The following is a 25766-nucleotide window of genomic DNA, read 5'->3' as shown; positions in this document are numbered from 1 at the left end:
AGACATCTTCAAATGTGAAATACCCTTAGAGAGTAAGACCATATATTTTGGGTATTTACCTCAAGAATGGTTGAAAAGAGATAAATATTTAATGAATATACTGTTGGTGGCTGCTAAAAACTCTTACTAGGAAATGGTTATCACCAGAGAGCCCAACTTTAAATGCATGGATGGAAATTACAATGGACATTTACAAAATGGAGAAGATAACAGCATCTGTTAATCATAAGCTGGAACAATTTGATTCATACTAGGAAATATGGCTTAACTACAAACGTTTGTACATAATGCTTCATAGGCCTGATTTTATTCTCACAAATCAATGAATCTGTTGTAAAAAAGAAACAATCACTCCATACTTGTACATAGTTCTTTTCTTTTGCTTGTTTTACTTTCCACAGGTGTATACCTCAGACAAATACTGCGTGGAGATTTGTGACATATGTGATTATATGATACATATGCACAATATTTGAAATGCATCTTATGGAAATGTCTGTTTGATGATGAACTTCAATAAAAAATAAATTACAAAAAAAAGGAAATGTAGTCATTGTCGTCAAGAAGGAAGTGCAACAGCAATTAGATCTCACTAGCCACAACCCTGAAAGTGACTAGGTATTTATTTTTGGCAATTCTGGCCAAGGGGTAAACGTGACAGGACACCAGAGACAAGACTACTATTATTGTGTCAGAAACCTGGATTCAATTCTATCCTCCTGTGCTTTCTGTGTGGGGTTTGCACATCCTTTGTGACTGTATAGGTTTCTTCCAGGAGATCTTGTTCCTTCCCACAGTCCAAAAACCAGCCACTGTAAATTTCCCTTTAGCTTGTAGGTGGGAGAAGCTGCTGAGGATGCGGGGGAATAAAAAGCGGGATTCATGCAGGATTAGTGGAAATGGGTGGAGCTAGTTATTGGTTGCTGGAAACCCATTGAGCCAAGGGACTTATTTCTGTGCTGTATCTCTCCAAGACTCTGTGGCTAAATACAATTCCCTTCTGAACACAGAGCTACAGACATTGGCATGCTGGAGCCAATTGATCAATAGTCCTAAGAACAGCTAAAATATCCATCATACACTGGCTTACAAATCAAGTGCGAGTCAGAGAGTTAGATTTCTGACACTTGGAGAACATTCCATTGAGGCTCTCAAGAAAATAAATCAGCTGCAGACCGGTTATTCATAAATAATGATGAAAGTAGTAAAGAAAAAGCGACTGCTTCTAGTGATACGAGGGTCAGAGGGAAAAGATAATGAGGGAAGAAACAGGCAATGAGTAAAAACCCAGGTGAAGAAATGGGAATTATTTTATACTGTGAGTTAATGTGATCAAGAATGTACTTCCAGTATGGAAAGGAGCAGATTCATGAACAGTTTTGTTCCTACAGCCATCAGATTCTTGGGATGTCCAGCACTACTAAGATCTTAAGATTTAGGAGCAGCGTTAGCTACTTGGGCCATCATGTCTGCTCCACCATTCCATTATGGATGATTTCGCTTCCCACCCCCCAATCCCATTCTCCTGCCTTCCTTCTGTAACCCTTACCTCCTTACTAATCAAGAACCTTCCAATTTCTGCCTTAAATACTCAGTGACTTGGCCTCCACAGCCTTCTGTGGCTGATTCCGTTGATTTACCACCCTCTGGCTGAAGAAATTGCTCCATCTCTCAGATTTAAAGGAATATCTCTTCATTGAGGTTGTGCTCTCAGATCCTAGGCACTCCTATGAATGTAAATATGCTCTCCACATCCACTCTATTTGGACCTTTCAATATTAAATTGTTTTAGGATGGGGAAACTACCTCCACAACAGGACACTACGACAACTTCTTGCACTACATTGGACATGTTTTTGATTATGTCTATTTGTGCACTAATGTTTTGTTTTGCAGTTTTGATGTTTTATACATCATTGAAGTACAATTTATAGGAGTATTCAATTTATACCTTATATTTCATCTGGTTACCCTCCAACCTGATGGCACTAATATCAATTTCTCCTTCTGGTGAACAAATTGAAGTCCCCCTTCCGCTATCTCCCACTCTGACCTTTCACTTCTCACTTGTCTATTACATCTTGCCATGTCCCCTCCTCCTTCCCTTTCTCTCATTGTCCACTCTCCTCTCCTATCAAATTCTTTCTTCTTCAGCCTTCGACCTTTCCCACCCACCTGTCCTCACCCATCACCTTCCAGCTAGCCTCTTTCCCCTCTCCCCCCCCCCACTTTTTCCACTGAGGCATCTTCCCCATTCCTTCTCAGTCCTGAAGAAGGGTCTCGGCCCGAAACGTCAACTGTTTACTCTTTTCCATCGACGCTGCCTGAACTGCTGAATTCCTCCAGCATTTTGCGTGTGTTGCTCTGGATTTCCAGCATCTGCAGACTTTTTCATGTTTGTTATACTGTGGATTGTTTAGACCTTAGTGCCAGTGATGATACTGCAAGTTTTTCAACGTGCATATAACTGGATTTGGCTTGAACTTTCAAAAAGGTATCAGCAAATACTTATAGAGAAAAATATTTGCAGGGAAGGAGTAGAAAAATGGGTTCCATTGCTTTGTTTTCCAAAGAGCCAGTACAAATTCTATTCATACTGTCAATCACCAGTTTTATAATCACATACATCCAATTGGGAAATACAACTTCCAAACTAAACAGTCTTGCTGGCTCATGTCACTTCCCTCAGAGAAGATGCTGGGTCTTGGAGGTGTTATCGAAATTCTGAGATTTATGGGTAGTATCGTAGTTCAAATTGGCCTTTTTAGTTAATGCTATTTTTCGTGTTCTCACCCATTCTTTCTTGATGCCAATTGGCTGGCTGGGGGTTTAGGTGATCCGTTAGTACTTGTGTAAGGGAGGGGTTGGGAGTGTTTGGGGTTTACAAGTTTTTATTTATTTTTCTTTTCATGCGGGGGGGGGATTAATGTCTTTCTTTCAACGATATGTTTTCTGTATTCTATGGCTATCTGGAGAAGACATATCTTAAGAGTTGTATTCTGTATACATACTTTGATAAATAAAATGAACCTTTGAACCTTTAATTCCTCAGTTGATTGAATCAATGGCCTCTTTGAGGTCAGGATGGAAATTCAGCGAATTCTATAGCTTTGAATTTTCATTCTCTTTACCAAACGAGGCAGCCACCTGCTCCAATCCTTACCCACAGCCTTGTCGGAAGGGGTTGAATAGCAGCCGTCCAGCTTCAGCATGTCCACTCCCCAGGAGGCAAAGGTACGGGCATCCAAGTCAACCTTGTCCAAGGTGGTACCCGGGTAGCCACCACAAGTGTACTTGCCTAGGTCCCCATAAATGCCAAGTTTCAAACCTTTAGAATGGACCTTTAACAAGACAAATGTTGAATTATTTTATGAAATCTAAAACCTGCGGAAATCTAAAATTAAAAACAGAAAATGTTGGAAACACTTAACAGCTCTTCAACCTCCTATGCTATTCCAATAAGGCTAGACATAAGCTCATGGGACACGCTTCATCTTCCAATCAGACAGATCACAACCTTCCACACTCAATACCAAATGTCAGATAACAGACAGTCCTGTCTTTTGTTGGTGCAGACTTCGTGGGCCTGTGTCCATGTTACACCTCTCCGTGGCTCAAAATGGCTGATTTATTTCCAAACAACCACCCATGATTTTAGATGGTCCACAAGATGAAACATCCTCTCCAGATCCACCCCTCAGGACCCTTACACATTTCAATCAAGCCCACTCTTATAAAATCCTGCAGATACAAGCCCAGCCTCTCCTCCTAAGCCCACCTGCCCTTTTCAAGCAAGTATTAGTTCAATAAATCCTCTCTGAATAACTTCCAATACTAGTGTCTGGAATCAGACTCCAGGATGAATGTTAAAGACTTGGACAGGGTACCTCAGAATGAAACCAGGGATGACTGGCATCCAGACTAGAGTGGTTGGGGATGATCTCATTATAGATGAGTACGTTGTGGTGGGGGGGGGGGGGGGAGGTTTAAACGCTGGTTCTTAAGAATATTGTACTGAACTGACAAAATAAAAGCAGCAAAATAACAAGATGAAGAAAATCTCATGGAATCAAATTAGTCATTGGCCTAACAGGTTTATGCCACAGAAGAGCAATCCTGTCAGTCTCATTTCTCCATGGCTCTGCAAATTATCCTTTGTCTTTCCAATTTCCTTTCAAAGGTCTGATTTATCCTTTCCACTACCTTTAAGCAGAAAAGTCCAGGGTTCATATACCTTACAATTTAAAAAGAGGCCAGTTGCCCATGAACTCAATGCTGGCTCTCAAACTTACTCACTGTCCATTATGCCACTGACGTTTAGGGCCTCCATCTCCGGCAGTGTCCAGGGATTCCTTCATTGTAGCAGCAGCTTCCATTTTTCTCAGTTTTCACTACTGTCAGTCATGCAAGTCCTGGGTGGAAACTCAGGGATATCGTCACATTCAAATGCATAAGGATTCTTCATTGCCGTTTCCATGACAATTTTGTTTTACTAGTCAATGTTGTTAGCCCCGAGCTGAATCCCCAAACCTGGAGGACCAGTGGCTGCCCTTAGTCCGTCCTTTTCCCTTTGACTTGTCTGGCTGAAGAAATTCCTCATCTCCGTTCTAAAAGAACACCACTCTATTCTAAGACCGTGTCCTCTGGTCTTAGACTCTGTCAGCATAGGAAACATCTTCTCCACATCCACTCTATCAAGGCCTTTCGCCATTTGATAAGTTTCAATTAGGTCACCCCTTAATATAAGCCCAGACCCATCAAACACTCTTCATGTGACAAATCATTCAATCCTAGAATCATGTTCATGAAGCTCCTTTGACCCCGCTCCAGTTTCAGCACATCCTTTAAGATAAGGGGCCCAAAGCTGCTCACAATACTCCAAGTGAGGCCTCACCAATGCATTATAAAGCCTCAACATTACATCCTTGCTTTTATATTCTAGTCCTCTTGAAATGAATGCTAACATCACATTTGCCTTCCTCATCACAGACTTAGTCTGCAAACTAACCTTCAGGAAACCCTGCAGGAGGATTCTCAAGCCCCTCTTTGCCTGAGATTTTTGTATTTTCTCTCCATTTAGAAAATCGTCAACCCATTCATTTCTTCTACCAACATGCATGACCATACACTGCCTGACATTGTATTCCATCTGCCACTTCTTTGCCCATGCTCCTAACTCATCTAGGTCCTTCTGCAGCCTCTTTGCTTCCTCAAAACTACCTGCCCCTCCACCCATCTTCATATCACCCGCAAACATTTCAACAAAGCCACCATTTTATCAACCAAATCATTGACATATAACATTAAAAAAAAGCACTGGTCCCAACACAGACCCCTGTGGAACACCAGTAGTCACTGGCACCCAACTAGAAGAGGCTCCCTTAACTCACACTCTTTGCCTCCTGGCAGTCAGCCACTACTTTATTCATGTTAGAATCTTTTCTATAATACCATGTAGCTTGTTAAGCAACCTCACATTGGTACTTTGTCAAAGGCCTTCTGAAAATCCTAATATATATCAACCGATTCTCCTTTGTCTATCCTGCTTGTTATTTCTTCAAAGAATTCCAAATGTCAGACAAGATTTTCCTCTGAGGAAACCATGCCAACTACAGTTTATTTTATCATGTGCCTCCAAGTACACTAACACCACACTCTTAACAATCAACCCCAACATCTTTTCAACCACTGCGGTCAGACTAACTACCTATAATTTACTTTCTACGGCCTCTCTCCCTTCTTGAAGAGTGGAGTAACATTTGCAATTTTTGGGTCTTCAGGAACCATTCCAGAATCTAGTGATTCTTAAAAGATCACTACTAATGCCTCCACAATCCTTCAACCACCTCTTCCAGTACCATGGGTGTACACCATCTGGTCCATGTGACTCAACTACCTTCAAGACCCTTCAGTTTCCTAAGAACCTTCTCTCTAGTAATGGTAACTTCACACACTTCATGACCCCTGACACCTGGAACTTCCACCATACTGCTTGTGTCTTCCACAGTGAAGACTGATGCAAAATACTTATTCAGTTCACCTGCCATTTCCTTGTCCCCCATTACTACTTCGCCAGCATCATTTTCCAGCGGTCCAGAATCCGCACTTGACTTCCTTTTACAATTCATGTATCTGAAGAAACATTTGCTATCCCCTTTAATATTATTGGGTAGCTGACTTCTGTATTCCATTTTTACCTTCTTAATGACTTTTTAATTGCCTTCTGTTGGTATTTGAAAGCTTCCCCAACCTTGTTGTGGTTTGGAGACTTGTGTGCCTCAATGACCCAGAGAGCTATGTTGGCTGGAATCAGAGCTTTATGCTTTGGCTCTTGGTAGGGTCACCCATGCCAAGGTCAAAGGGTAGAGGGCAGACTAACAGTGGTCCACCAGACCTCCAGATTCTGGGCTTCAGCTCAGGACGAACAACCCTGACTGGTCAAGCAAAATTGTTGCAGAAACAGCAATGTTCTCAGTTCGACATCTGAGTGTTCCTGAGTCCCCACCCGGGACTTGCATGTCAGATAGTAGCGAAAACCAAGAGAAAGCTACTGACATGAAGGAAGCCCTGAACACCACTAGAGATGGAGGACCTTCACTGCTGCCCTAAACGCCAGCGGAGTAACAGACAGTGACAAATACACAATTTGAACTTAATATTCTGGTCTCAGCAGCAGTAGTCTTGAAGACACCAGACTGTTGCAAAATCTCCTCTGGTTCACCAATGATTGTCGGGGGAAGAAAATCTGCCACACTTACTCAAGACTATCCCCTACGTGTCTTCCAAGCACCGATTTGGTTGCCTTTTATTTGTCTAGTAAAGAGCAACAACAGATGTTCTAGCCAGCACTGCCCACAATACAGCAACAAATACAGAAGTAAGTCCTTCTTCTGCAGAAACCAGAATTTCCCACTGCAGCCGATTCCCACCGCATTCTGACTCATTCACCACCCAAATCAGTCATGGGGCCAGTAGTTACATGACCAAGCCCAACTACACCACCCTCTTGCAACACCCCCCTGTATAAACCCTCACCCCTTCATTGGTATAGTCATTGCCACATACGGTATGGGACAATCAGGATAGAAAGAGGGAGTTAACATATGGACTCACGTATTGTGCCAAAGCTTTAATTCCACTGGGGAATCGATCAGGATCGGGAACCAGACGTCCCTGAGAATCCCTCTCCTTTGCCGCCCAGCAATCATCGATGTTCACGTACTGGTAGCCAAGCTCCTTCCAGCCATCCTCTGCCAACCGATCGGCCATGTCCATGAACAACCTCTCACTGTTCAGAGGGCATAGGGTTAGAACTTAGAATACTGTGTACAGATCTGGTCATAGGGGAGTTCAACAAAGGTTCTACAGATTGATTCCTGGGATGGAGGAGGGGAGGGAGATGAGTCACATAAGGAGAAGATAAACAAACGAAGCCTATTCTCTGGAGAGATGAAGAATGAAAGGTGATATCATTGATATATTGATATAGTAGGTGATTTTTTTAATGTATTGCACTGCCCTGCTGCCGCAAAACAACAAATTTCACGATATACTGTACACCAGTGGTAATATACCTCATTCTGAAAGGTGCACAGTTCTTATAGAACTTCAAAGTGCAAACACGAGGAAATCTGCAGATACTGGAAATTCAAGTAACACACACAAAATGCTGGTGGAACGCAGCAGGCCAGGCAGCATCTATAGGAAGAAGCACTGTCAACATTTCGGGCCGAGACCCTTTGTCAGGACTAGAACCTAAGGAATAGTTCTTATAGAACTTAATAGGATAGATACAACCCTGTTTGGATAGTTATAATTGGGGTTCATGTTTGAGCAAGGAATCTCTAGGAATTAAGAAAATTGGGAACTTTGTTATAAGGTCAACTTAAATGCCATACAAATTAGAATGGATTGATGGGAAAATAGGCCAATAACCCTGATGAAATGTCTTGGCCTGAAACGCTGATTGTCCATCAGACTCCTCAATACCCGAAGCCTGGACTGACACCTTGCCCTATTGTCCTGTTTATTATTTATTGTAATGCCTGCACTGATTTTGTGCACTTTATGCAGTCCAGTGTAGGTCTTGGTCGAGTGTAGCTTTCTCTGTATTGTTGTTTTTTTAACGTAGTTCAGTCTAGTTTTTTTGTACTGCGTCATGTAACACCATAGTCCTGAAAAACGTTGTCTCATTTTTACTATGACCTGTACCAGGAGCTATGGTCGAAATGACAATAAAAGTTGACTTGACTTGAATGCTGCCTGGCCTGTTGAGCTCCTCTAGCATTTTGTACCTGTTGCAGTGGAACAGAAATAGGCTACTATTAAGAGCAGGAAAGAGTTTCGATTAAAAGGCATAGTTGGCTGGATCAGAGATAAATAAATGGGAGATTGGAATATAGCTTAATTAAAGGAGACAAACCAAGACACCATAAAAGGGCAAAAAGGGCAAGACCATAAATCAGAGCACCTTGTGAGGCGGAGGAAGGCACAGTCGCTGTTTGGCAAAAGTAGTCCCATTTGTCAAACAGTTAAGTGACAACCCCTGAAGAAATGAAACAAAGATCATATAGCACAAATTAAAGTGAGATTGTAAATTCTGTATGAAACTATTGTAACAAAAATACTATAAATTGTTAGATTTTTTTTAGAATCAGTATTGGACTCACTAGAAGAGCTCCCCAGCGTACACTGTAATCGGGTCTGAATAAATTTGCTTGAGAAGCTCACTGCTGTTGCACAAGAGATTTCCTCTGTGTACTATCCTGATCTAAGCTGTAATTAAGAGTCAGCTGGGCCCCGTGTGAAAGTCAGATTCAGGGTCAAGGTTCAGCACACAAATTCCTGCAACAACAGTCTCAAAATAAGGGTTGAGCTGAGATGGGAAGAAACCAACCTTACCGGAAGGATGGTGAGTCTTAGGAATTCTTTACAAAGTGGACTGTGGTGGCTCAGTCATTGAATACTTTCAAAACACAGAATCAAGTTTTCTGAATAAAGACATATAGGATCAGTGCAGGATCAGCTGAGGATCAGCTGTAATCTTGCTGACTAATGGAACAAGTATGAGGATTCAAATGGCCCAATCCTGCCTCTGTTTGAGAAGCTCTTTCCTTCTTAAGTTACCAAGTTTCATCAGAGCATGACTTCAGAGGCTCTGAGGTCACAAAATCCATTCTCCAACACGAGTCAATGCCACTGGGAATGGGACCCTGAGAAGAGCCAAGGACCCACCCACCATCAGGAACCTGGCGAGGGATAATAGCCACACAAAAAAAACCCTGAAAAAAACTTTGTGGAAGGCGATGTCAGCAGGTAAGGATGCGGCTGACCAGGAGAGCTTAGGGAGCACTCACCTCCCTGGAGATGGGAGTTTGGCAACAGTCGGCATCACCATCAAAGGGATCTTGACTACAGTCAGCACCCTCAGTGAACTGTCCATCCACCAGGACCCACAAGTATCTATTCTCCTGGTAATGGGACTGTGTATAAGACCTTGCCATGGACCTCAGTGACACGTCTCAGTGCTGGGGAGTAACTGGCCTCACCTGATGCAGTTTTTGGGGTCCATGGCGCAGTTGGTGTTGCAGCGAAACCGTTCCCATGCCAGCCAGCCCATGGGAGGGGTCCTCATGAGGCCATTGTCCAGGGACAGAGCAAAGTGGGCAAGCAGCACAAGAGACAAAACCAGCAGCTCCATCACTCAGCAATCTGTACAGTTAATAGAAAGAGAATGATGTAGCAGAACGGCTCTGAGCTCCGTCCTTCAGCTAACTCTGACGGAGACCTTTGCAAATTAGTCCTATGTCCCAGCAACTCATGTCCCATCTTCCCTATCCAATTGCCTTTTGAAAGTTTTTATTGTGTCTTGCCTCCCCCGATGTTCTGTTTGACAGCCCACGTCAGAACGCACCTCCTTGCACAAAACCTTCCTCATCTCAGCCCTGGTTCATATACACCCGTCCAAAATCTACCCCTTCTTATTACTGTCAGCCCATGGCCTCCTCTACTGTCAAGATGAGGCCACACTCAGGTTGGAGGAGCAATACCGTCTGGGTAGCCTCCGACCTGATGGCGTGGACATCGATTTCTTGACCTTCCAGTAATGCCCCCCCCCCCCCATTCCCCATTCCTGTTTCCCTACCTCAGCTGGTGTTCCTTCTCCTTCGTTTTACCACGGTCTTCTAACCTCTCCTAGCAGATTCCCCCTTCTCCAGCCCTTTATCTCTCTCACCAATCAACTTCCCAGCTCTTTACTTCACTCCTACCCCTCTCCCAATTTCTCCCATCACCTTGGACTTTTTCTTCCTCTTCCACCCTCCCCCACCTTCTTACCCTCACTTCTCTTCTTTTTCTCCAGTCCTGATGAAGGGTATGGGCCCGAAACGTCGACTGTTTAGTCTTTTCCACAGGTGCTGCCTAGCCTGTCGAGTTCCTCCAGCTTTTTGTGTGTCCTGCTAGAGAAAGCGTTCCTCCTTATTTACTTCACTTAAAGCACTCAAAACCTCAGTACAAAGTCGAGGAGGGTTGCTGCTGTGAAACAGCTGTGTTACAAGAAATGATTGAGCGTACACTCTCTGAAGAGTTTAAGAATGGACGATGATCACACCGAAATATTCAGGACCCTGCGTTTGGAGGGGTTAGGAGAGAGGGACAGTAGGATGGGGGAGCGGATGGTGATTCCCAGGGCAGATGCTATGAAGATGTCTACCTTGGTAAGTGGGGCCTGAGCATAATTGATAATGAGGAGGAGTTTGTCCTCACAAAAAAAAAAGCAGAACTTTGGAATTCTCTGCAAATAAATGCAGATAATTAAAGGCCTTCAACCCTAATACCAGGTAGTAAAAGCCAAACAGTAGGTTGCAGTTCAAACTTTTTGGAAAGCAATCACAGTTCCCCTCTCCCTACCATCCAGCTCATTGTAGTTCCTGATCGCCAGTTCCTAAAATCAACCTGAAAGGAAATAGCCTTACTTGTTGAAAGGTGGAACTGGGCTATGTCCCTACACCTACTCCTCAGATCAGTACAGTTACCTATTCCTCAGATCGAGATCCACAACATTCTTAAGTGGGAGGGAGAGCTGGTGCCAATGACCTGGGTAGGATGGGTGGTACGTCCTGGAAAATGAGTTCAAGGAGTCAGGTGCTAAGTTAAAGGACAGGACCACCACAGTTGTGCCATGTGCCACCGAGGCCAGAAATAGGAAGATTATACAGTTGAACACATGGATAATGAGTTGGTTCAGGAGGGAGGGCTTCAGACTTTTGGATCATTGAGGTCTCTTTCAGGGAAGGTGATAACTGTGCAGAAGGGATAACTTGCACCAGAACTGGAGGGGAACTAATATCCTATTTGGAAGGTTTGCTACTGCTGCACTGGGGGGGGGGGGGGCACATTTAAACAGAGTTACAGGAGGATGGGAACAGAGTGCCAGAACAGATTGTGGACTGGTGGTGGAGAAAGATGTTGTTTAGCGTCTGTAAAGTTGAGCAGATATTCTGAGCTCTGTATATTTCAATGCAATGATGTAAGAAAGGCAGACAAGCTAATGGCATGGATCAGCATGTAGAATTGCATGTGATTGTAGCCATTAGTGAGACTTGGTTACAGAAGGGTCAGGACTGGCAGCGCAACATTCCAGGGTTCCGTCAGGACAGACTGGAGAGCTTGTCTAGTGAGGCTTTAAGGGCAGAACTGAGGAATGAGAAAGCTATGACTACGTTAATGTGATTATATTATAAACCACCCAACAGTCCACAGGATTTAGAGGAGCACATTTGTAGAGAGATTGCAGACTGTTGCAAGAAATATAGGCTGTGTTAGTAGGTGATTTTAACTTTCCACATAATGACTGGGACTCCCAATCTCTAGAAGAGCTGGATAGGAAAGAATTTGTCAAATGTATTCAGAAAAGTTTCCTTAATCTGTATAGAAGTCCCAACTAGAAAGAATCCAATACTAGATCTCCTATTAGGAAATGAGATGGGGCAGGTGGTAGAAGTTTGTGTAGGAGAATACTTTGCACCTAGTAATCAAAATGCCATTAGTTCCAAGGAAATTACAGAAAAGGGTTGGCCTGGTCCATGGGTTGGCATTCTAAATTTGAGAAAGGCCAATTTTGATGTTATCAGGAAGAATTTGGTAAGTATGAATTGGGACAGGCTGTGTTCTGGCAAAGGTGTACTTGGTAAGTGGGAGGCCTTCAAGTGAAATTTTGAGAGTACGGAGTTAATACGTTCTTGTCAAAGCAAAAGGCAAGGATAACAGATTTATGAAACCTTGGTTTTCAAGAGATATTGAGGCCCTGGTTAGAGGCAGGCAGAAACAAATGAGGTAGGAGTATAAAAATGCGAGAACACATCAGAAGGAAATCAGGAGGGCTAGAAGTGGTTGCTCTAGCAGACATTGAAGGAGAATCCCAAGGACTTCTACAGATATATTAAGAGCAAAAGGATTGCAAAGGACAAAATTGGTCCTCCGGAAGATCAGATTGGTAATCTATACCTGGAGCCAAAAAAGATGGGGGAGATCTTAAAAATGATTTTTTTTTTGCATTTGTATTTACCTGGGAGATGGACACAGAGTCTACAGACGTGAAGTAAAGTAGCAGCAAGAACATGGAGCCTATACAGATTACAGTGGAGGAGGTGTTTGCTGTCTTGAGGCAAATTACGGTAAATAAATCCCCAGGAGCCAACAAGGTGTTCCCTCGGACCTTATGTTTGGGGTGGGGGAGAAGGCTAGTGCACAAATTGCAGGGGCTCTGGCAGAGATATTCAAAACATCCCTAGTCATGGGTGAGACACTGTAGGATTGGAGGATGGATAACGTTGCTCCATTGTTTAAGAGAGGCTCTAAGAATAAGCCAGGAAATTATATTTATTGGAAGGTATTCTAAGGGACAGGATATATATAAGTATCTGGATAGACAGGGACTGATTAGAGACAGTGAAAAACATGGCTTTGTGCATGGTAATTTGTGTCTAACCAATCTTAGTTTTTTCAAGGAAGATACCAGGAAACTTTGCCCATCGCTGCCACCACTCACCAACACATAGTTTTTACCTATCACTCTCTCCATGGCGATATGCATGATCCCTCTTCCAACCCACTACCAATATTCTCTCCATTTCCCACCCTGCCTCCCTCTCTCCAATTGACAGTGCTTCATTCATCACCCTCTCTTCCTTTGCCAACGATCCCTTCCTCCATAACCCCCTTTCCCCCTCTCCCTCTTGCCCCCGTTCTCATTTACTTACCCACCACTGATACTTGGCCAGCTGCAGTGCAGGAGTTAGAGCTGAAACCTCAGCATCAGCTGACTTGTGTCACCTGACAGCAATCAATCCTCAACTTTAGTTCGCACCTCCCGTGCCACACAAACGCGATCCCGGTAGTTTGCTGCTTCTAAAAAGCGCAAAGTCGGGAGGGACAAAGCACAGCTCCCGCGACACTGCCACCTGCAGCTCACCTCTGGCGTAACCACTTCCGCGTCACATAGAGGACCCCCACACCCTGTTCGGGCCGGATTTAAATATAAACTCGTTATTTTATAAATTCATCGTTTACATTACGGGAGGTGCAGTGCCGACCTAACTTGTGATTGCGATTCCCATCTGCCACGGATACGTAGTCACGAAGTAGAAACGTGAGCATTTATAAAGGGGAATTACTTAATTTACAAATAATGAGAACAATGGACAATTTTAAAGCAAGGATTGAATACTGTCGTGCATCTTCGTTCGATTACCCATATCCTTAGTTTTGACTCAGGCATTGTCATCACAACTCAAATAATTACAGATCAGAAATAACTTAGAATAATCGAATTAAAGCTCTGGGAGTCATTCTGTCCATCGATGTCATATAGAACCCTGTAACGCAGACCATTCATTCCCAATCTCCCGTTCATTTCCTCAAGGGCCTTTCCAATTCTCTTTTGAAAGCATTGCTTCAATGATTTCAGCAAACAGCATTCTGAAGGACCCCATGCACCCCTCATACAAACTCTTCTCCCTCCTGCCATCTGGGAAAAGGTGCCGAAGCATTCGGGCACTCACGACCAGACTATGTAACAGTTTCTTCCCCCAAGCCATCAGATTCCTCAATACGCAGAGCCTGGACTGACACCTTACTGCCCTATTGTCCTGTTTATTATTTATTGTAATGCCTGCACTATTTTGTGCACTTTGTGCAGTCCTGTGTAGGTCAGTAGTCTAGTGTTTTTCTGTGGGGTTTTTTTACGTAGTTCAGTCTAGTTTTTGTACTGTGTCATGTAACACCACGGTCCTGAAAAAATGTTGTTTCATTTTTGCTATGTACTGTACCAGCAGTTATGGTCGAAATGACAATAAAAAGTGACTTGACTTGACTTGATTTTAGGCAGCAAGTATTAGATTATTACTGAACAAGAGATTTGGCCTGAAGAAGGGTCTCGGCCCGGAACCTCAAATGCACTTCTTGCCATAGACAGACAAGAGAAAACTGCAGATGTTGGAAATCCAGCAATTTGTACGCCTTGCTAATTTCCATAGATGCTGCCTGGCCTGCAGAGTTCCTCCAGGTGTGTGTGTGTGTGTGTGTGTGTTGCAAAAGATTTCCTCTTGCATTACACCTGGTTCTTTTGCCATTCAATTTGAATCCATGCTCCTTGCACTTGAATCATTTGTTAATGAGAACACTTCCCTTCTGATTACCCCTCTTTCTGTCACCCTCCTCTGATTTTCCAGCCCAACAGTCCCGGAGCCATTCCAACAAATCTCAAAAGAATTCGCAGCTAATTAAGTCTTTTTTAAAGTGTAATCAAGTATTGACAATAGGGTTTGTGTGCAATCCATCTGTTGTGGGAGCAAACTATTTGGGCCTTCGAACCTGTGATTTAGATCTTAATACTGTCATTCACTTTTGCTCTACACATTCCAGTTGGCTTTGTAAATAAATCTCGATCACCAACTATTACTGACCCTTTAACGCAGTGTTTGGTGTGGACCTCCCTACTGTGTTGATTCCGGCGCCACTGTAACCAGTTGCCATGAGAACACGGTCGAGGGCGGGGCGCTGCCTATAAAAGAAGCGTGACGTCTGCAGTGAGCAACTTCCTCTCTCCTGCCACAGACATGGCGGCTTTTGGGCGGTGTCTGTTCGGTCTCAGAAACACCCTAAAGGTCGGGGTAACCCGGGGCTTGTTGCATCCCCAGAACAAACCTGGGGGGCAGCTTGACTCGGCCCGAAACATGCTGGTGTCAAAATCAGGAGCCATTTTACCCAAACCTGAAAAGGTAAGGTCGGCTCTTCGGCCGGTGAACGGTAGACATTTTATTGACGGCGCGCTGCTCCAATCAGCGGGCAAAGGGCGATGATTGACACGTTCCTTGCCCATTGACGAACGAGAAGGAATGCTGGTGAACTCAATAGGCCGGCCAGCGTCTATGGAGGGGAATAAACTGAATGTTTCGGGCCCAGACCGTCAGTCAGGACTGTTTCCCTTTCCACATATGCTGCCCGACCATCTGAGTGTTCCAGTGTTTATATTTTATTTCAGTGTTTCAATGAATGACTTCAGGCTTTGGAGACCAATTTAATTATACTGTTCTGATCCATATTTTAAGTTGTCAGCTTCATTGGAACATGGAGTCAGGATTTGGTCGCACGCCACCTGGGATTGTTGGGTGCATTCAGTGAGGTCATAGCTGATCCGATCTTCCCTTCTCCTCCCATGACCTATCTGCTCCTAAAGCTTTTTTATAACTCCCAACAATATTCTCAGCTTGTCTTTCAACAGATGCTGCCTAACCCGCTGAGTGGTTCCAGAAGTTTCTATTTTTATTTGAGATGTTCAGCAACTTACAGGTTTTATTTTAATCCACTTTCTTATCTGTTTTCCATTACCCTTGACTCTGTTTATAGACCAGAAATCCATCTCTTATCTTGAATATAATTAATGACATTTATTTCTTCATGGGATGTGAATGCTGTGTTTCCTGGGAGGGTGTGATATGATGCTCTGCTTTCTGACACAGGCTATAGCTGACATCTGTGTGAACATCAGATGAGAGAGACTGTGCAGATTTGGGTTGGGAACATCACCTCGCGGGCTGATGCTGGCACGCAGAGCTGGTAGAAGGCGGTGAATATTAAAATAAAGTTTGACTTTCCTTCCTGCAGATTTCATTTGGTCTTTTGAAAATCTTCGTTGTGGTCATTCCTTTTCTATACATGGGCACGTTGATCAGCAAGAACTTTGCCTCGCTGCTGGAGGAACATGATATCTTTGTCCCAGCTGATGACGATGATGATGATTGACTCAGGGTAAAGGAGCATGCCTGCAAATTTACTGTCTGATGCCCGTCCTGCCTTTTCAAAGCAAATGTATTATCAAAATACGTGATAGACATGTTCAAAATCATTAAGGGTCTATAGTAAGCTGAATGCCAGCTGTTATTTCAAAATTAATCCATCAATGAGGACACGGGGCCATAGGTGGAGACCGATTTCAGGAAGCATTTCTTCACACAGCCAGTTGTGGACACATGGAACAATCTACCTAGTTTTGTAGTTAAGAGTTGTACCTTAGAGACTTGTAAATCTAAACTCAATAGTTATTTCAACACACTATGTGAGTAGGAGCTTTGCAAGTTTTGATGGGCTGAATGGCCTTGTCAAAAACTTACTAATGTTCGAATTAAATATCTCACCCTGAGGTTTATTTTCTAGCAGGCAATCACAGTAAATACAAAGAAATGATGGAATCGATGAAAAACCACACACAAGACAGGCAACTAATGCGCAGATACTAAAAAAAAGCAATAAATATTAGACAAAGAGTCCTTGAAAGTGAGTCCATAGGTTGTGGAAACAGTTGAGTGATGGGGTGAGTGAAGCTGCCCTCTTTGCTTTGTTACGTACCCCGTAACTGGGTATCTGACCAGCAGAGAAAGAAGAATCCGTTGGAGTCTGGTGGTACCAAACTAAAGATGTTTATTAGTAAACTACACAATACAATATCAAAAATGCAAATATACATATAAAACAAGTTAGCAGTACTAAACCTAAAAGTGTAGGAATAATAATAATCAATAATAAACAAGCTCTATTGATGTCTAGGGGTAAATGAATTGTCATAGGAAAGTATAGAGTTCAGTTCATAAATGGTGAAGTAGTTATGGTTGTTGTGTTGAAATCGTTGGAGAGAGAGAGAGTGAGCAAGATGTAACAGCAACAGTTGCGGCAGGCAAACCTTTTTGTGGCTTTCTTAATCCGTCGTATCGTTGTGGTCATTCAGTTATGACCCCTCTGGTCTTCAGCTAGTCCGTTCTTCTGTGGTGGACTCGTCACTCTGGCATGAGTGGAGACACACACACAAGTCCCCACCGGCCCTGCTGTAACACTGTGAGCTTTACTGACCGATCTCCTGGTTCGGTCTCCAAATCCCCCACCTTTCTGTGGGTTCCCAACACTCAAATCAGTGTCCACTGTTGTGTCTTAAGGGTGTCTCTCCAGACCTGTCTTTTATCCCTACTCACGGGGTCTCGGCTATCGAACTCTGAATGACCGTGTCCATCAAATCAGGCCACTCCTGCTATCTCCTGAGGAATGTTAACGAGCAAAGTACAGTCCTTGTAGTAGAAGGTAAATAATCCAGGAAGAGTCATAATACAGTAAATCAGCAGTCTCTCGCCCCCTCTTATCTGTAGCAGATGTTCTTGCCTGGGCTTTATCTCTCTCAATAGCAGCATAGCAACAGCAATAGTTCGTAGTTCTCGGGGGGGGGGGGGGGGGTGGAAATGGTTAACTCTGCACCCTATTGTCCATCAGGTCTGTCCATCACTCATAACAGCTTCAAGAGCCTGATGGTTGAGGGGGGAGTAACTGTTCCTGAACCTGGTGGTGGAGCAAGAATTAGGTCTGCAGCAGAGTAGAGTATTCTGGATCCTACTGATCCGGAGACATTTCATGGCTGCTTCTGTGAGGCCACTTGAGATGTCCTTGTGTGTGACTTGTGCTACATAAGGATCCCCACACAATGTCCTCTCCTGATTGTAGGTGTTGACAGGAAACAGGAGTGAACTGTAGTACAGTCGGCCCTCCTTATCCACGGGTTCCACATGCACAGATTCAACCAACTGCAGATCGGGAAAACCAGGAAGTTGAGCATTGTTCACCTCGCATCGTGTTCGTTTGCTACTTGTGTTGTGAGCAAGAGGAAGGAGTTTAAGGCTAGTAAGGGATGGCTGGCTGGCTATGTAAAGCGCTACAGCCTCAAGAACTTAAAGATCACGGGAGAATTCGGATCGGCTGATGCCGAGGTGGCATCAGGGTTCCCAGAAGAGCTACAACAGTTGTGTCGTACTGAACATGTACATGACTTTTTTACTTGTCATTATTCCCTGAACAATACTGTATAACAACTACTTACATAGCACTTATTTATATTGTATTAGGTATTATAAGTAATCTAGAGATGATTTAAAGTATACGGGAGGATGTGCGTAGGTTATATGCAAATACTAGGCCATTTTATATAAGGGACTTGAGCATCAGTATTTTTTGGTATCCACGGAGAGTCCCGGAACCAATCCGCCGTGGATAAGGAGGGCTGACTGTATCTCAAAATTACTCCAGATACCCACGCTGGAGAACAAAGACTGACTGGCAGTTCACTGCTAGGGAGTTTTGTAATCCTTGTCTATGTAGAATCAAGCTGTCATTAGGATGACATGCAGGGCTATCTAAAGAAAGAACTGCTGTCCTTGAAAACTGTTCCCTGTCACTGCCAGGAGGGAGCCACCAATGTGTAAAGGTTTTACTATTTGTCTTGGCAAATTGAAGTTGCCTGCTCAGTGGGTAGTGTTCCTGCCTCTAAATCGGGTTATGGGTTCAAATCACACTCATTATTTCCTGTCAGTGATGACGAGTTATATACAAACCTTTTAAACCATGGCTCGGCCTGACCTCGATGGAAAGCATTTTATGACCTATGTGAAGAGGAGCAAGAACATTTTTTTTCCCTGAAGCACCAGCTAGTATTTATCTGGTCTGACTGGATTTTAAAAATGAGTTTATTATCTGGGATTTGTGGGAGCTTGCTTTGCAGATTCAATTGGGAAAATTGTTCCTCTGGGTTCTGAGAGCATAGATTTAGTGCAAGACCAAATTGTTTGCTATTTTGGAAGGTGTTTGGGGGAAGAGCTGCACAGGGGACACTCTGATTGTGAACAGCCAGTCTTCTCCCCTGAATGGCATTGATGAACAAGTTGGATTTTACAACCCATCAGCCTTCTGATTTTAAATCTGCTCCTGATTCTGGGTTGTTCTTCCGGAGATGATCTTGGTTATTCATAGAGGGATGTGAATACAATGTCACTGATGACAATCAGCTGCAGATGCTTCAGTATTAGTCTGCCCCCCGAAGACTGCATGGGGAAATAAAACACTCAGCAGAAAGAAGCAGTGAAGATGGTGTCATCTTTCTCCTTCTTGTCTTTCAGGTTCCACCTCTGTTCACAAGCTTGTCTCGTTTGATTGAAATCCATGGGAGCCATTATCTGTACATACTGATCCTGTAACTAATCGCCCAAATCTCTCGGACTGAAGAGACGACTTCTCTGAAGAGAGGAGTAATCAAACGTAACCATATTTTGCATGTGTTACACATAGTCTATGTGTGGGGTGGGGTTTGGATCAAGAGGGTACGGGGGAGACAATCAACACTCATTAAAATTAGGATCACTCTCAAAAAACTTATCTATTCTTAGTTAGATTAACACTTAATTAGACCAGGACTACTTATGTTTGAATTGTATTTCTACTTCCAACAGTACAAAACCCAGGCTGGACTTCAGCACTTGTAAATGTCCTGTTGCACTAAAACTCTTGCTTTTGCTTCAGAATTAGAATTGGATGGTATTGGTGCTCTATGGATGCCTTTGAATTATAGTTTCACTAAATGCCTGCTATATGATCTGCAGTTGGTTGAAGTGACCCAACAGTTGTCAGCACTGGGTCAGGGATTAAAAACTCCTTACTGGTTCTTCAAATTTATCATCTGCAGTTTGGAATCAGCAACAGGGCCAGTGGTGGTTTGGAATAGAAGGGCTTGAACTCTATATTGGTTAAGGGATGTATAATTTCCACAACTAAACTAATCAAACGAGAAAAAGTACTTCCTTGAAACAAGTAACTGAAATTTAGAAACATTGAGCAGAGTGAAATGTGATCAGTAGTTAATTTTTTTGGCCCAGAACTAAGTAATACTTTAGAAAGTTTAGATCATTACAACCAGTAACACAGAGAAATTAATGTAAAGAAAAATGGAACGAGATTCAGGCTGGTTGTGTGCATCTGGACTTTCGCATGGGTTGGGAACGTGTGATATGCTGCCAGTGAGTGTGCACATCTGGTGTGTAACTGGCTGACTGCTGTTTGCTTTATTTCGTGCATGATGTGTGGGATTCAGCCACATTACCTCTGGTTTAAAGATTTGCCGGTGTCTTTGATGGAATGTGTTTCTGTCACCCACAGCAATAAAACTGGTTAAATCTGACCAACCAACTTGTGTTTTTCTGCATATTACTGGGTGAGCTGCATTTTGACAAATGGTTTAGCAGATTTGTACATTGTGTGGCCTTAATTTTTATTTCTCCCAACCCTAGGCCATTGAGTTTGATGAATGCTTATTGTGAATGCTTATTGTGTTGGTGAATTCTCCGCAATACAGTGGGCTTTTGTTTGTATTTTTTACCTGCACAGGTTCCCCCATTCATCTTGTTAAATTCAAGTTTTCTTTCTCAGTACCAGCCCTATGATCTGTGTGAGTAGGTAGCTGATTCTGAAAACTTGCTTGGACAGTAGATTTGTCCACAAGCTTGCTCAGAAACATCCCTTTCCATTGTTACCAAGAGCTTTTTATTCTTCCCCACTCTGCTCCTGCCCCCTTTAATACCGTCAAATGTGGATATTTCCCTCCCATATAACAATCACAGCATGGAAACAGGTCATCTCGGCCCTCCTAGTCTGTGCCGATCTCTTAATCTCACCTAGTCCCACCTACCTGCACTCAGCCCATAACCCTCCACTCCTTTCCTGTCCATATACCTATCCAATTTTACCTTAAATGACACAACTGAACTGGCCTCTACTACTTCTACAGGAAGCTCATTCCACACAGCTATCACTCCCTGAGTAAAGAAATACCGCCTCGTATTTCCCTTAAACTTCTGCCCCCTAACTCTCAAATCATGTCCTCTCATTTGAATCTCCCCTACTCTCAATGGAAACAGCCTATTCACGTCAACTCTATCTATCCCTCTCAAAATTTTAAATACCTCGATCAAATTCCCCCTCAACCTTCTACGCTGCAATGAATAGAGACCTAACTTGTTCAACCTTTCTCTGTAACTTAAGTGCTGAAACACAGGTAACATCCTAGTAAATCGTCTCTGCACTCTCTCTAACTTATTGATATCTTTCCTATAAATCGGTGACCAGAACTGTACACAATATTCCAAATTTGGCCTTACCAATGCCTTACCTCTATAGACACTTTATTCAGGAACTGAACAGTTTGTATAATATAGAGTCATAGAAAGCTACACCACAGAAGCAGGCCCTTCATGCCATCCATTCCGTGCTGAACCACTTAAACTGCCTAGTCCCATTGACCTACACGCAGGCACAGCCTTCCATATTACTCCCATCCATGTAGTTATCCAAACTTCTTACTTTTTTTTAAACATACAGCGTGCTATAGGCCCTTACGTCTCTTTGAGCCATGCCGCCCAACTAGACCCCGATTAAATCCTAGCCTAATCACGGGACAATTTGCAATGACCAATGACTGTGGGAGAAAACTGGAGCACCTGGAGGAAACCCACATGATCACAGGGAGAATGTACCAACTCCCTACGTAAGAAGTAGTGGCAGGAATGAACCTGGGTCACCTGTACTGTAAAGCATTGTGCTAACCACTATGCTAAATCTTGCGTTGGCAGTTGGCTCCACACTCTGAGTGAAGAAGTTTCCCCTCGTATTGAGAAATATCTGAGAACTCAGGATGCAGCAAAGGCTACAGGAGCAGGCAACTTCCCAACCGTACTACTGAAGACCTGAACACCACAAATACTTGTGCCTGCCAGTGTAGTTATGGGTTCCTATCAGATAATTGCCCCACAATATCGTGGACGCAAACTGTAGGACAAGTCCAATAGTGACTACCCAAACAGTCAAAATCATTAAAGTGATCACATGGTACTTAGGGAATGGCCAGTTTAGATTTGATTATTACTGTCGCACATACTGAGGTAGAGTGAAAAGCTTTCATTTATGTACCATCCTTACGGAACACATTACAGTGAGGTAGTAAAAGGAGAAGTAATGTAGACTATCGTGTACAGTTAGAAAGAGCAGTGCAGTCGGACAAGGTGCAAGGACCATGATGAGCTAGACTGGAAGATCAGGAGTTCATCCTTTAGCAAGTGAGAAGACAATTCAAGAATCATAACAGCAGGATAGAAGCTGTCCTTGAGTCTGATGGTTTGTAATCGCAGACTTCTCTACTGCCTGACATACCAGTCCTCATAGAAGGATCAGAAGAGGAAAGAGTGAGCAGTTTCAAGTTCCTGGGTGTCAATATCTCTGAGGATCTAACCTGGACCCAACATATTGATGCAGCTACAAAGAAGACACAACAGTGGCTATACTTCATCAGGAGTTTGATGAGATTTGGTATGTCACCTGAAACACACAAATTTCTACAGATGTAGCGTGGAGAGCATTGTAATTGGCTGTATTACCATCTGGTTTGGGGCTACTGCACAGTATCAAAGTAAGCTGCAGGAAGTTGTAAACTTAATCAGCCCCATTATGGGCACTATCCTACATAGAAACCTGGACATGTTCAAGGAGCGATGCCTCAGAAAGGCAGCATCCATCATTAAAGACCCCCTTCACCTAGGGAATGCCTTCTTCTCAGTGCTATCATCAGGAAGGAGGTATAGAAGCCTGAAGGCATAAACTGAATAATTAATGATTCAGTTTTCCTTCTGCCATCCGATTTCTGAATGAACATTAAACCTATGAACACTACCTCACCACTTTTTTATTTCTATTTTTGCACTATTTAATATATGTGTTGGCACGTGGCCAAGTGGTTAAGGTGTTCGTCTAGTGATTTGAAGGTCGCTGGTTCAAGCCTTGGCTAGGCTCTGAGTCCTTGAGCAAGGCACTTAAACACACATTGCTCTGCGATGACACCAGTGCCAAGCTGTATGGGTCCTAATGCCCTTCCCTTGGTGGTGTGGAGAGGGGAGACTTGCAGCCTGGGCAACTGCTGGTCTTCCATTTAAAAAAAACCTTGCCCGGGCTTGAGACCTGGAAACTTTCCAAGGTGCAAATCCATGGTCTATCGAGACTAATAGAGGCCTACACCTACACACACTTAACATATATACTTACTGTAATTCAGTTCTTTCCGTTATGTATTGCTGTCACAAAGTTAACAAATCTCACGACGTATGCCGGTAAGAGGGAGTCCTTGGTTACATTGGCTGTTTTCTCGAGGCAGCAGGAAGTGTAGATGGAGTCAATAGGGAAGGTTTGTTTGTATGATGGTCCACAACTCTGCATTTCTTGTGGTTTTGGGCAGAAGCTGTGAGGTATCCAAATAGGAGGCTTTATACAGTGTATTTGCAAAAGTTGGTAAGAGTCATTGGGAACATGTTGAATTGACAGAAGTTATCAGATTTGGACAAATGAACCATAAGGCTGAATTCCAGAGGCAGTGGATGAAAGAAATATGCCTTGATATAGGGGTAGAGTTACCTGGATGCTGAGATTCAGGTGGCAGTCATACCTATTAGATTAATTGCTTCAAATTCTGACCGTGGTCAACATCAAGAGGGTGTGACTATGAGTGAGGCATGCAGGGGAATTCGAGAGGTGGTGCTGGGGGAGCCTTGGCCCTCAAGCTAGTCTAACAGGATTCTTACTCCCTGTGTGGGTGAGAGTTGGGGGCCGCAGGAAGGATGAACAATTTAATTGGGGCCTGTGGTTCAGGGAACCATTTGAGAAGGGGGAGAGAAGAGAAATATAGTCATATTTGGGCATCATATAGTCAGGGTAATTGTCTATTGCAAGGATAAAGAGTCCCAATGACTGTGTTGCCTGCCTGGTGCCCAGCTGCAGGAGATTGAATATGATCTGCAGAGAAATTTGGAGTGGGAGGGGAGAGACCCAGTTGTCATGGTTTATATGGGTACCAGGTAGAACCAAGTAAAGAGGTTCTGCGAATGACATTTGAACAGCTAAGGGTAACATTAAAAAGCAGAATGGAAAAGATAATCTCTGGATTGCCACTTTAACCATGTGCAATTGGCACAGGGTCAATAAGTTTCGAGAGTTAAATGTGTGGCTCAAAGAGTAGGTGTGGGGAAGTGGATTTGAATTTGTAGAACATTGATACCACTGTTGAGAGAGGGAACTATTCCGATAAGATGGGCTCCACCTGAACCATGCTTGGATCAGGGTCCTGAAAAATCACAGAACTAGGTCTGTGACTAGGGTTTTAAACTAAATAGCGGGGGAGTGGATTCAGCAGATTGGAAATTTGTGGATAAACTAAAAGGGAAGGAGAGGTCAGGAGAAGTGATTGAAGTCTCCAGAATAAAATGAGGGTTTAGAAAGAGTTAAAAATTTAATTTCAGGCAACAAGGAGACAAAATTTGAGAAGAGGGATTTTGAATACAGAATGGAAGATGTCATATTTGAATGCATGCAGTATATGAAACAAGATGTAAGAACTTATAGCACAGTTAGAATTTAGCAGGTACAACACCATGGGCATCATAGTCATGGCTAAAAGAAGATCACAGTTGGGAGCTAAACATCCAAGGATATATATCCTATTGACAAGACAGGTGGGCAGAAGGTATGGGATGGCTTTGTCGGATACAAGAGTAGTGGATAGATTTGGAGAGATAACAGCTAGAATAAGACAAGCAGCTTTAACACCATAGAACCATATGGTACCAAAACAGGCTCTTCAACACACCAAGTCTCCACAGATCTTCAACCACTCATTTACACCGATCCTACATCAATGCATTTTTATACAGTAATTATATCTTTTCACCAACTACCCAACTCTGCCATTCATTACGTACCACAGACAACTTACAAGGGCCAAGTTAAACATATTTGGGATGTGGGAAGAAACTGGAACGTTGTGGTGGTTGGGGCGGAACTGCACAGTCACAGAACATGCAAGCTTCACACAGATAATGTTGGAGGTTTGGATCTCTGGTTCTGAGAGGTAGCAGATCTATCTGCTGCACCCCTGTGGCATCTATGTCTTGGTCCCTCATTTAATGATAAATGTAACTGCTAAGATAATAAAAGAGACTCATTGAATTTATTTATTTAGAGATACACTGCAGAACAGGTTCTTCTTGCCCAATGAGTCACAACACCCACCTATTTAACACCAGCCTAATCACAGGACAACTTACAATGACCAATTAACCTGCTAAAAATTAATTCCTGGAATTGTCCTCCAAGTATCAAAATTTGGTTTATTATTGTCATGAAACTTGTTATTTCGTGATAGCAATACAGTGCAAGACAAAGAAATTATGGTAAGTTGCAGTAAGAAATAAAAGTGTAAAGAAGGAATAGTGAGATCATGTTCATGGACCATTCAGAAATCTGATGGTGGAGAAACTGTCTTTAAAGTATTGATGCAAACACAAGGAAATCTGCAGATGCTGGGAATT

General features: G+C 43.1%; 2 protein-coding genes across 6 annotated transcripts in view; one reads left to right on the top strand and one right to left on the bottom strand.

Annotated features, from left to right (window-relative positions):
* Window positions 1-13414, bottom strand: part of naga (N-acetylgalactosaminidase, alpha) — a 29606-nt gene extending 16192 nt beyond the window's left edge. Inside the window, exons 1-5 of one of the 5 annotated variants that reach the window (XM_059953787.1) lie at window positions 13260-13414; window positions 10336-10457; window positions 9549-9711; window positions 7114-7288; window positions 3164-3341 (exon numbers count right to left, since the gene is read on the bottom strand). In XM_059953787.1, coding sequence (XP_059809770.1) covers window positions 3164-3341; window positions 7114-7288; window positions 9549-9700 — 505 coding nt within the window. In that variant the 5' untranslated portion in view covers window positions 9701-9711; window positions 10336-10457; window positions 13260-13414. The remainder of the gene's footprint in view (window positions 1-3163; window positions 3342-7113; window positions 7289-9548; window positions 9712-10335; window positions 10458-13259) is intronic. The other 4 variants (XM_059953788.1, XM_059953789.1, XM_059953790.1 and 1 more) reach the window with 4 other exon arrangements.
* Window positions 13415-15084: 1670 nt separating this feature from the next.
* smdt1b (single-pass membrane protein with aspartate-rich tail 1b) lies at window positions 15085-20542 on the top strand. Its single transcript, XM_059953786.1, has 3 exons — window positions 15085-15278; window positions 16165-16308; window positions 19488-20542. Exons 1-2 carry the CDS (start codon window positions 15117-15119, stop codon window positions 16300-16302), a joined length of 300 nt encoding a protein of 99 aa, XP_059809769.1. The 5' UTR covers window positions 15085-15116; the 3' UTR covers window positions 16303-16308; window positions 19488-20542.
* The last annotated feature ends 5224 nt before the right edge of the window (window positions 20543-25766 follow it).

The sequence above is a fragment of the Hypanus sabinus genome, chromosome 29 (assembly GCF_030144855.1).
Source record: "Hypanus sabinus isolate sHypSab1 chromosome 29, sHypSab1.hap1, whole genome shotgun sequence".
Lineage (NCBI taxonomy): Eukaryota > Metazoa > Chordata > Chondrichthyes > Myliobatiformes > Dasyatidae > Hypanus > Hypanus sabinus.
The sequence above is the reverse complement of the archived record's forward strand: the minus strand, read 5'-3'. Positions and strand labels throughout refer to the sequence as shown.